This window comes from Vidua macroura, chromosome 9 (genome assembly GCF_024509145.1).
Source record: "Vidua macroura isolate BioBank_ID:100142 chromosome 9, ASM2450914v1, whole genome shotgun sequence".
Classification (NCBI taxonomy): domain Eukaryota; kingdom Metazoa; phylum Chordata; class Aves; order Passeriformes; family Viduidae; genus Vidua; species Vidua macroura.
The window spans coordinates 18,989,185-19,001,430 of NC_071579.1; the positions used below are offsets into that span (position 1 = coordinate 18,989,185).

The 12,246-nt window shown below is 36.0% G+C and overlaps 1 protein-coding gene across 5 annotated transcripts in view; it reads left to right on the plus strand.

Moving 5' to 3' along the window:
* TTLL7 (tubulin tyrosine ligase like 7) overlaps positions 1 to 12,246 on the plus strand; it is a 65,379-nt gene that overhangs the window by 45,421 nt on the left and 7,712 nt on the right. For all 5 annotated transcript variants that reach the window (XR_008438381.1, XM_053985262.1, XM_053985265.1 and 2 more), the window contains 5 exons: positions 677 to 872; positions 1,578 to 1,858; positions 4,779 to 4,913; positions 6,597 to 6,677; positions 10,415 to 10,575. Coding sequence is in view for 4 of the 5 variants with exons in the window: in XM_053985262.1 (XP_053841237.1) it covers positions 677 to 872; positions 1,578 to 1,858; positions 4,779 to 4,913; positions 6,597 to 6,677; positions 10,415 to 10,575 (854 nt within the window). In the remaining variant the exon portion in view is untranslated. The remainder of the gene's footprint in view (positions 1 to 676; positions 873 to 1,577; positions 1,859 to 4,778; positions 4,914 to 6,596; positions 6,678 to 10,414; positions 10,576 to 12,246) is intronic.

The following is a 12,246-nucleotide window of genomic DNA, read 5'->3' on the forward strand; positions in this document are numbered from 1 at the left end:
ATGAAAGACAAAAATTTTTCAATTGTAGTTTCTGTTCTTGGATCAGTTTCTCTGTCTCCACCTTTTTGGTTTTTGTCTTGCAGTATCCTTGGTAATAGCACAGGATTAATTAGTTAATGACACTGAATCCCATGTGCATATGAGGCATCAAGAACCCCCAGCACAGCTTGTTATATATTCTTTGGTTTCTGCTCTCTGCAGGGTTTAGATTAATCACTTTCTTTTTAAAAGTAAAACAGACAAAGTTCCCTGATGTATTTTTCTACTTATGTCGATGATTGTTAAGCCGTAGTTTCAGTTATTGCAAATATCAGTGAGGAACCTGAACTGATTGTAAATGGTATTCTGAATCAATTGATTTATGATTTCAAGCCATAATTCAATATGTTTGGTAGTGCAGCCCATACTTCAAATAACTCCTCCCCCACCCTTACTATATTATGCTGCTCTTCAAAGATTAGTCTACAAAGATTAGAATTACAGTGGAATGAATTTAGTGAAATATTTAAGCAATTATTCTAAAATTTAGGACAAATTTCCAACTAATTTGGGAAAGTTTGTAGCTGTGCAAATACTGCCTGAACCTGCCTGAATCAGGGATCTAGTGTGATAGGCGGCTGTTTCTTTGGGATTCAATTCAATTTATTGGGTGTTTTTTCTTTTTTTTTTTCTTCAGCCCTTGTGTTCAATGCCAGAAAGTGCACATTCCTTAAGGAAACCTAAGAACCACAGCAGTGACAGTAGCTGTGATAGTGACAGCAGTGTGTCAGAATCAGGAGAAGAAACGGAAAAGGAAGATCACAATGAAAAAAAAGAGAAAAAAGTTTCATATGATCTTGAAGAAAATAAATACAAATCCTTGGAACGATCAGGTAAGTTAAATGATCACTTTTCCAAGTAAGTCTGGCATTGATGATTAATTATATTAAATTCCTCAGTCTTTTAGAATGTGTCAACTTTGTATCTCAGGGTTAAACACTGGTTTGTTTGTTTCAGTTTCTTTAAAATGTTTTCTAAATTAATAGATATATACCATGTTATTTTTTGTTTTAGTGATGTATTGTCTCAAAGAATTTTATAATGTAGTTGCATATGTATAATGCTGCTTCTAAAATTCTATTTTTCATAGCAGCATTTGTTTAGCAGAAAACTGAATTAAAAAATGGTGTAACTATGCCTTAGCAAATGAGAGATACTGAATCTGCAAGTATAGGATCCACTGAGCAAATTTTCTCTCCTGTTTCCATATCTTTAAAGTCAGAAAACCACACACAGAAGTCACATACATTTTGACCTAAAGAGCACATACCCTTTCTCATAAATCTCATGCGTGTTATAGTGGATTCGACTCTGGTTAAAGCTGAATATGAGGAAGAAAAAAATGTTCCTATAAGAATGTAAATTCTGTATTATTAGGGGATCTGACGTGACTGACTTCTACATAGATGTTAGTCAACACACATTGTAGTACAACATCTATGCACACATTGATCATATGTGTTGTTAGTTACAAAGACTGAGAAATGGGTATTAAGAAAATAATAAGTAATAACATCATTCATTTGATCTGTCTGCAGGTAGAATGAACTGCAAACCTTCAAATAAAAATGTAAAGTCTCCATCATCTTCGTCCCCCACCCAATCCACAGGTCCAATAAGGCGTTCTGTGAGCTGCCCTCGTTCCATATCAGTCCTCACTATGCAGTCCCAGGGAGCTGAGCAGCGCCCCTTTTCAGCCAAAGCCTCTCTCCAAATGCAGCGAACAGCCTCAGTGAACAGGTCTCACTCTTTAAGTCGTAGCCCATCTTCAGCCAGATTCTCTCACACAGCCGCCTTGGGAACAATGAACTCTTCAGGGGTGAGTTAACACAGAGGTTGCATTCAAAATGTGTTCCATTCTTCTCTAAAACTCAATAAATACACTAGTAATTTTTGCAACATTGGAAAACTTGAGGTACTGTAGTCAAGATTGTTTTGACAGACACTTGAGCATATAAAATCCCTAGACCTGTGTGTGATATGGGATGAGTGCCAGCTGTGATGTCTCAGTGTTCGTGGTGCAGCAATACAGATGTTACATTTTGTGAAAACGGGTGTCTTAAGAGAATGGGAAACCTTCACTTCGTGAATGGGAAACTTTCACTCCTAAATAGGCTTTTGAAAATAGAAAGAATCATTACCTCTCCTAAAAATTTTCTGTGATTTGTTTGGGGGCTCCTGGTTCTGAAGTAAGGCTGTACCCCCTTCAAAATCTTTACAGTAACAAAAATACATCCAGATTTCAGACTCAGTGTATAATCCAAGGGTAAATACATTGTTCCAGAACAAAATATTAGTAAGTTTTTGTATGGCTGTCCGTTGTAAAAGATGGTGAGATTAATTTTCAACCTACTGGACCTCTTTTGCATATGCTATACCACTGCAGTAGAGCTCTACTTCCAAAGTGAACAGCTGAAAATTTATGCAGTGTTTGTGGTCTTCAGGATACACCACTGCAGTAACTGATTCAGAAGCCATTCTCTTTTTTAATAAAGAAGATAAAGTATCTTTCATTTGAACCCTCTCCTTGAGACAGACAAGCAATTGGCCCAAATAATTAATAGATCAGATCAAACACTTTTAATTGTTTAGAATTTGTGTGGTTTGTTATACTTTTCACAGTGTACTTCTGGACCATATATATTTTTTCATTTTGTTAGCAGATTGTCATCCTCATTGGTATCTCCTTCACAGCCCAAGCATTTCTTCTTTTGTGTTGGCATGATGGAGCCCACATTCACTTATCCCTAGGCAGTGTTTGCAGGGATCAATCCCCAGCCTCATTCAAGATTGCATTGCCTGCTGGTGCCAGAGTGTTTCCATTTGTGCTTTGATGCCTGACCTATATTTTTCATCACCCAAATAATTTGTGTGGAGATGGGGCAAAACAAATTGGCACTTTTAACCCGTATTTGCTGCCTCTCTGTATTGTGGTGAGCTTTGATTGTGAGCAATCCTTTGTAATGCTAATTAACTTGCTTAGTAGTATTTACTATCTCTAATCATCATTTTTATCTGGTAGAACGCTCATTGTCTGTTTTGCCTGTGAAGTTTTGTCTAAAGGATGAAAAAAGGTCCTTTTAAAATTGTGTGCTGTCATCTTGTGAAATACTCCTTAACATGGTTTTCCATCTTTAAAGTCAGCTAATAGAATTGGAAAGACATTAAGATTGTGTCTTCACAACAACGTGTAAAAGGTATTTTTTATTGCATTAGCTATCTCAAGTTTAAAAAGTACCCTTTTATCATCATGATGTACCCTGAGAGTTTAATGAGACAGTGCTAATATGGATTTTTCTATTCACATTAACTTTATATCAAATACAAATTACTGAAAGATTAAAAGCAGATTTTTACCATCTGATGTTAAAAATGGACTACTCGTTTAAACTAACATTAGTAAGAAAGCATACTCTCTTTTTCATTGAGAAAGCTCCACCACAGAAATGATCTTGATCTTGATGTGCAGAACAATTACTTTGGGTGATACAGCTTAGGTCATGCTTCCTAAAAATGATGTGAATAAAATTACTTACAGAATGGATAAGAATTACTTATAATTTAGCACTGTATTCTGAATGGAATTCTGTTCATAATTATTTTTGCAACTAAGAATAATATATTATATATTATATATGATATATATATTACTGCTAGAATAACATTAAAATTGATAAACTGTGACTTACTAAGAAGAAATAATTGGATAAAGTGTTAGTTTATCTATCCTTGGGCAAGAAAAAAGCCGTTTTTGGAGTCTGCTGAGATCCAAATCTTCTAAACATAGGGAAACAAAATTTGAAATAAATCATTTATAGTTGGAATTACAGACATGTTCTTATAGGAGTTATAAACAAAAGTGGATTTCAAAATATTTGCTATCTTATTATTTCAGCCACATTAACACATACCAAATACCAAAGTATTTTTTTGTGCTTGAAAATATTTATCACTCACTTAAATAAAAATACCCTTAAGTATTGTAGTTGTTACAGGATACAAAGATTAGAAATACCAAAAAAATTTGAAAAATCTTGAAAAACGTTAAAATTAGACTGACTTGGTCTTGCAAATGTGAAAATGCAAAAGTATGTGAAAGTAAAGAAAGAGGATCAGAAACACTTCTAACTAGTGTGCCATGTTTTAAAGAAGACCCCCAAATCCTCCAGGGATGGTCTTTTGCAGACGCTGCAGGGGTTCAGATCCGCGTTGGTGTAAAAAGCACTGATACTTTAAACAAAACTCTGGACAACTGGAGGCCCTGTCAGACCCTTACTGACTAAAGCAGGACAACAGTGTCCTTTTTAATGCTTCCTGAAATGTTGGCCCTGTGATATACTGCCTGTTTATGTTAAATTGTTGAAGTGACGAACTGAAAGGATGCTTTTATGACTAATAATATTTTTCATTATGTTGAATTTAAATTCAAACTCTGTTATCTCAATTTCAGATTTATACTTTAAATTGTGGGTGCCATAAATACGTAATATATGTTTGTTTATTCTATTTCAAACAAGCATACATTTTAACTGTTTTTCTTGGATTTCTTGACAACTCTCAGTAATGGTGATGCATTAATGTATGTGATATATATTAGTTCTGTATTAGATAATATGTCTATGCACTTTAATAATATATTTTATGTCACTCTAGAATTTTTCTTGATCAAGCAAACATCTTTGTAATGTGATTTAATGGCACGCTTGAAATGTTTTCCTCTGCTTTGTGTTGGCTTTTAGAGTGAGTCTTTGCTGCAACAGAAAACAAAAGAGCAAGAAGTTGCTTTGACAAAAGAGACTCTTCTCCTTATCAATGACTTGAGAATAAAGTTCCCAGGAAAAACAAATGAAGAATCTGAATTAATTATAGAAGATGTAAGTATCTCTAAATAAGAAAGAAGAACAGGCTAGACACTGTTTAGGCTACTGAAATGAAGAAAAGTAAAAAGCTCAATCTATGATTCATTAGCTCCTGTGGCCCTAAAACTTCCAGAACTCAGGATAACTCAAAAGAATTTGAAAGCTTGGAGCTTTGCATGCTTTCTGACCTTAAAAGAGCAGCACTGAAAACATTCCTATGTCCTTATAAAATATGTGAGAAATAATCAGGAGGGTTAGGAAAATTCAATTTTTCATTGTATAGAGAGTTCAAACTTTCAAGTAAGCCAAGAAGAATGTTACAATTCATATTTCATCTGATATTGTTAAAACAGACCCTGACCTGTTTAACTTGCTCTCAAGCAGGCATACTAGTGATCACAGTACAGTATACTGCAGGCAGAATGGAGGTTTGAGGGTCATAAAGAACACCAGTCATGTTCTTTTTGGCTCTTGTAGTCTACCAAATTCGCCTTTCTCACATCTAATGTTGTCCTGAGCCTTGTAGTTTGGTATCAAAGACATGTGAAACAATGCCGAAATAAAGGTCAGTTAAACCCCAATACTTGATATATAAGCAGAAATTGCATGGTTTCTAAATACCTTGTAAACATTTAATGCAAAGAAGCTAACAGGATGGAAAAGAAAAAAATAAAGATGGATGTTCTCTTCTCATTTTAGAAGGAAAATGAAAGGATTCAAACTAACACCTGTGCTCTGATATAGTGAGCACAGTCCTTGATATGTTAAAATTCATCTGATTTATTATCTGGCCAGAAATGTCCTGAGCTCTGTGAGCTTCCAGAATGTTGATTATGTTTCTAGCAATCTCTGCAGCTACATTGGAGTGGAAAGGAATTCTTCTGTAATGATGGTTGATTTGGTGCTGGTGGAAGATAATATTCAGAGCCAGCAGGTTGGGCTTCGAGCAGCAGGGCTAGAATGCTCCGTGAGATGCTGTCCGTGATGCCCCGAGTGCGCACGGTTCTGTGCGAGCCGGCTGCGAGCGCTCCGTCTGGCGGTGCTGCCTCGCACAGCGCCGGCCTGGGGAGCCCCGCACCTTTCTGGGGCAGAGCTCTTCTGAAATTCGTCTGACCATAACCAATTCCAGATGGGAAAGAGTTCATCACGGATGAAAACGAGTGCTGGCGAGACAGAACTTGTTGAAGGTCTGGAGTAAAGCAGAAAGATAAAATAACAAAATGAGAATAAAAATGTATGTTTGCAGCTTGAGCTATTTTGGTAGCACTTACATTTTAGGAGAGTGCAGCAGTTCATATATGATTATTTATAGAAAGGATGATTTCCAGGTATGTCTAATGTCCCATATGCAGCAAAACCCCTCACTATTTAAATAGATCAGCTGTTATGAATTACTGAACTTACTACTCTCAAAAATCCGAGCTGAGTCAGTCAGACAACTTTCTAACTGCTTTGTAGCGTATGATTGTCAGAATCAGGTAGAAAAGAGGGTGGTATTAAACTGAAGCATCACACAGATCTTTGCAAATGTTGCCCCACATAAATTTGCACATATTTTGCTATTTCTTTTAGAGAAAACTTCTCACAGTGGTCTTTAAGATGCTCACATTTTTAAGGGTTAAGAATGCTTGTGAATGAAAGACCAGCTTTCAGTTGTTTTCATGTGTATTTTTATCTTGTGTTTTACAATGACCACAGATTATGGATAACTGGAAATATCATAAAACAAAAGTGTCATCCTTTTGGTTGGTAAAACTGGATTCAGCAAAGCAACGAAAAGTAAGTGACATTTCATTTTCAGAAGGTCATCTAAAGTAGATGCATAGCAGTGTTTCTACTGGTGTTTAGCAGCAGCTGGGAGTGACTTGAGATGCCAAAATACAGGCTATTGGTACTAACACAGATACACATTAATTCTATTAAAGGACATTATGTTGCTTCATATTTGGAGAAGCATGATTGTTCTGGATTATAATTTAAAAATCAATTTCTCAAAAAATTAGTCTCCTAAAAAAAGCAAGCAAATAAATGATTAGTGCTTACATACCTCAGTTCTAGCTAACATTCTTAGAAGGGTATTCACATGGCAGATTTGATTGATAAGGGCTGCACCAGTCAGCAGTTTCAGAGCAGGCATATTAAAACTCCATTAGAAGTAGTGATACTGCACTTGGCTGTTGGAGTATTTGACCCACAGCATTAGAACAGATCACGTGGAATAAAAAATGGACCTACCAAGCAAAGAATTTTCTCCTTTAAGCATTGTTTCAGAAAGCCTGCAATAGAAGGTGGTTCTGCCCTTTATTTGACTGGCAGTCATGTTAAACCAAGGGCACATGTACAAAGTCAGGATCACAGAGTCTGATGTGCCAGGTTGTTACTTGCAAAAACTGCACAATCAGAAATGTGGACTTTTTGCTCTTCTTGTGAGGACATCTTTTACAACTTTAGGAGACTTATAATTCCTGAAGCACTAGTGAGCCCTTCATCTTTGCTTGCACTGGAAATGATTTGCCTTTTTTTTAAACTGCTTTTAACCTCAATCCCTTCAAGCAATCAGATAGTTATTCTTAGAAGGGTAGTTTATAAAAACGGATTAACTTTGACAATGACATTGCAGCTGAGGACTGCCAAATGTCTTTTGTTGATTTGAAATAAGTATGTTTTATATTCCAATGAGGTGAGTGAAGGAGAAATGAGCAAGGTGGAGAATATTTATGCAAGTAAGGAATCTGTCTCAAAGGTAGCTTTTGCAACTTTGTGAAATACAAAACAGAATCTCAGTCCCCTTCACTCTTACTTACTGGGAAATTCTAACAAACAAGAAGAAAATACCTGGGCAATGTACTAGATTGCACAGTGTTCATACCTGACAGCTCTATTTGCTTAACAATTATTCAACGCGATATAGAAAAATTAAACTTACACTTATATTCTTAGTATGTAATGTTCTGGCATTACAGCACAGGTACAGGAGGCACTGAGAAGTAAGTTGAAAGTAAACCAATTAAATCAATTCATGTTAAAAATAAATTTAACCTCTAAGACTTTCAATAAAAAGAGATATTGATATGGGAGGAGTTACGACTGCTTCATGTTGCATTGCTTTACATAATTTCTTTAAACGTGTTTTGATGGTTACCAGAGGGTTTTGAATATGCCCTTTCATAACGTCTTGTTCCGTTATACCTAGATAATTTGTTTTGTTAAAGTAAATGTTATAAATTAAAGAGAAAAATTAAGGCAAGCTAGGGAAATTAACTTAGAAAAATGAAGATATAAGTTTCATGAAGTTCCAGCCCTGTGCAATGCCTTGTCTCTATTCTTAAATGGATGATTTTTTTTTGCCATGTTTGCAAATTAAGGACAATTAACCGGCACATTTCCTGCTCTGGCATATTGGCAATATCAGCACAGTAAAAACAGCAAGAAAGATTTTTTTTTCCAGAGTACTTGGCAGTCTGTGGCTTGCTCTAAGATGTTCAGTTCTTAGTTTTCTTCAACTTCAGGTACTACAGTAAAAGAAAAAGCTCTACACTGGCATCGTTGTCCTTAGCTTATGTCTTTTGGACTAGTGAGAGAGTCTATATAGGGTGGAATTGTTCTTTTTGACACAGGGAGATACTATTAGTCAGTGTAACATTGCAAAGAAATGCAGGGCTGATCTTGATATGCTTTAGTGACTGAGTTGTTTCAAGTGTGTGTTTGACCACAGATAGCAGCCATGTGTGTGGGAATGCCTTGGACAGGTGAGATACAAGGAAAAGGGTTTGAGAAGCATGAAGGCTAGTGCTGCTAGGAAGAGGAAGTGTCTGAAAGTCTGAGCCTGTCCTACAGGCATGGGCCAGTCCAAAACCTGGGCTTAGCTCCTGCTGTCACAAAAAAAGATCAGCACCCTTAGATTTTAATATCTTGCTCCTTCTATCTCACTCTTTGGGAGGAGTAGGCCATGGGTGTGGGTTTTAGTGGGTTAGACACTTGCATTCATAAAGATTCCCAACAGAGAGGGCAGTATTGTATTTACTTTGGGCTATTATGTACATGGAATTACTGCAAGACCTGTGCATGCAGACTAATCCCAGGTCTTCAAAAAGTGTTTAAATAACATGGGAAAAACCATATTTCATCAAGGCTCTCATTATTAGGTATCTATAGATTTTTCTGCCCATTAGGCATACTACACAGCTTCCTTGTGCTATTGCAAGCATTTTGTTTATTTAAGCTTTGTTTCCTTCATTGTCAGACAATTTATAAACAACAGTTTGTTATGTAGGATCTAAAAATTGCAATTCCACACCATTCTTTCACAATTTACTGTTCTACTAAATCTCTTTCACCTTTGGAGAACCATGATTCACCACGTGAATCAGTTTGTCTACATATCTGAAAGTTTCCAGGGAAAGCATTGTACCTTCTAATTTATAAAATCTTATACCAAATTAGCAAACACCTCCATCTGTTTACCACCCACTTGAGTGTGATTGCTTTTTTGGAAGAAGCTCTTATGCAAAAGAGGCAGAAAGGATGTTTCCTTTAAAGGAAATGTCATGGATTTAACTGGCTTTTATGTTGATAGTTTACATGCATCGTAGGCTTTTTTGTAGGACAGATTTCACACTGTTCAGAGTGTCAATATGTGGTCTAAATACTACTTTGGTCACAAAACTACTCCCAGACTTATGGATAGTATCTAAATAGACAGAATCCAAGACACTCTGGAGTCTGATTCTCTCCAGGGATCATGAAAGGAACATAGAAGACTGAGTTAAGAGAACATCCAGATATTTAAAAGCAGGCACAATTAATTCCCACCTTCCTTCCATGCCCCAGTTCAGTGGCAGGACTCTGGTAAGCTGGATGTGCAGCTGTCTAGCACTATACTGAATGCAGCTCAGCCTTTATGCTCTTGCATTTAAATGTAGTCTGTATGTAATAAATCCATGGCGTGTCTTTAAATGTTTCTATTGACCACAGATATCTTGCTGATTATTTTCTTACTTACTGATTTCACTACTGTCTCTTGCCAGCTACACTAATATGGTTTGATCCAGGGTAACAATGAGCTTAAACAGACCTTAAACCAAAGGCAGTTTGTAGTTTTTCAGGACATTTTAGTTCTTTATAAAATAAATGGTATTTTACAAGGGAGTGGGAAAGAAGATATACAATGCTTGGGTTAATCAAGTTGCTTCTAGTCTTTAATTGTATCCATTTTGTTTCTTTTTATCCTTTCTGTCATTTAAATGAGCTTATATTGAACAGACTGAAAAAACAGAAATGACCTTTCCAGTAATAAAAATAAAATATTTTGATTTGGCTTTGCAAAATGTTACTAACAGAAAGAGCATATAATAAAAGTTAGCTGATGAATGCACGGAAATGAACCCCAGACCTCTGTAGGAATGTACAGGTCATATGTACAGGGATAGCTGTCTGTATGCATGCAGGGCATCAGCCATCAGCTGGCTTTTGGTTTTGCAAAATGCCTTTGATTTACTCGGAATGCTCTTTCCTAGGTTTTGGATATAGTCAGGACAAGTGTCCGTGCAGTTCTACAGCATGTCTGGAAAGCTCCAGACATTGAAAATTTACATCTCTACCGTCTTTTTAACCGTGTATTTAATCGCTTACTCTGGAGCCATGGTCAAGGCCTATGGAACTGTTTCTGTAGTTCAGGGTAAGCTGATTTTTCTTTTCTTCTTCTTCATAACTTCATAATTACAATCAATGCTGGCATACTTTGTTGCTCATTTTCATTTACAAGAGCGATGTAATACATTGAACTTGTTTTAAAAGCACCTTAAGATATATAGTTGAATGAAATCTAGCAATCAAGGCCAACCTTTTCAGAAATGGAATCAAACATTTAGTAATGTATTTACAAATTTAATAATCTTAGTAAAAAATCTAATATTCAAAATATTTCAGCCTTAAGTCAACTCTTTTGCTGGATGGTGCATGGTTTTTAGGCCAGACCACTGTGTCTAATGTGGACTTGCCATCCACAGAAATCATAGTATCTATTTGTGCTCCAAACTCATAAGGAGAGTTCAGTCACAAGTGCAGCTGACATCTCATGCCAGGTGCAATGTCACTTCTGTGATTTACTAATAAAGAGTTCAAATTTCTGTGCTTGATTACATTCACTGTTTCCTATACTGGTAGAAAGTTAAGTATATGCAGAGTATGAAATGTCCATGTAAGCAGGCCTTTTGTTCTGGGTAGCAAATACAAGTTTTCTATAGGGAAGAAAAGATCTGGCCATTGTTGGGGAATAAATAAGTTCTATAACCTCCACTTCAGATTCCTGAAATCAAAGGCATTGGTAGAAATATAGATGTGGGGGATCACATCAAGGGTATTAAACAATTCCTCCCACCCACCAATTTATTCATAAAATAGGAATAAAAATTTTTAAATATTAAATATATTGTATACAAAAAAGAGCATTTTCTCTGTTACTATATAAAATGTATAAAGAATGGGAGGGGGTTTTGTTAGCTTGTATAAGGTGTTCTAAGATATGTATTGAAAATGAATTACAACAATTAATGTGCTGTTGGATATTGTATGTACAAAGGAATCAAGTCAATATGTTGTTCACATATAGTCATTGATCATATGTGGAGAACTCGCACATTACCCTTGTTAATTGTTTTCCAAGAAAATAGATAACAAGAAGAAAAGGGATCTGAGTGGTCCAGAAGATCAACAGGTCTTTTATCATCATCTCATTGCTGAAGGCTTGTTGTTGTGCAAGCTGTTAGGATTCTTTACAATTTTTTCTTTTCTTCATGCTAGCAGAGGTGTGTGAAGTGTGCAGTACAAGCTCAATGCTTTTGTTGTCATAAAATATTATAAGTGGAGATATTCTTTGACGAAGATCCAGTTCCTTGTAAGAAGACTTGTTACATAAAAGATACTAAAAATACTGTAAAAGTAATATACAAATGTCCAGTATATGTAACAATCACTCTGCATGTAAAACATTTGTTACAGATAATACAGAATTCATGGAAGAAAACAAAAAGGCTGTTTGCAACTTGCCAGTGTCTTGTTTATTCAGTTACAAGCTTTCTTCTTGCCCCATAACACACATGGGGCAGCACTTCTGTAGCAGAGAGGTCAACTTCTCATCACTCTTCCCCAAGAGTTCATTGTGCCATTTTAAGGAACAGATTGGAATAAACATAGGGTGTGTGTAGAATGTAGAGAAACACGCTGGGAAAGAGGTATAAATGTGCTGATTCAGAAACAACATTACTATATGAAAATACACTAAGGAGTGTAGTGTGTTCACTATTCATAAGATAGACGTCCTGGGAGAAGAGTGGAGCTAATGGCCTTA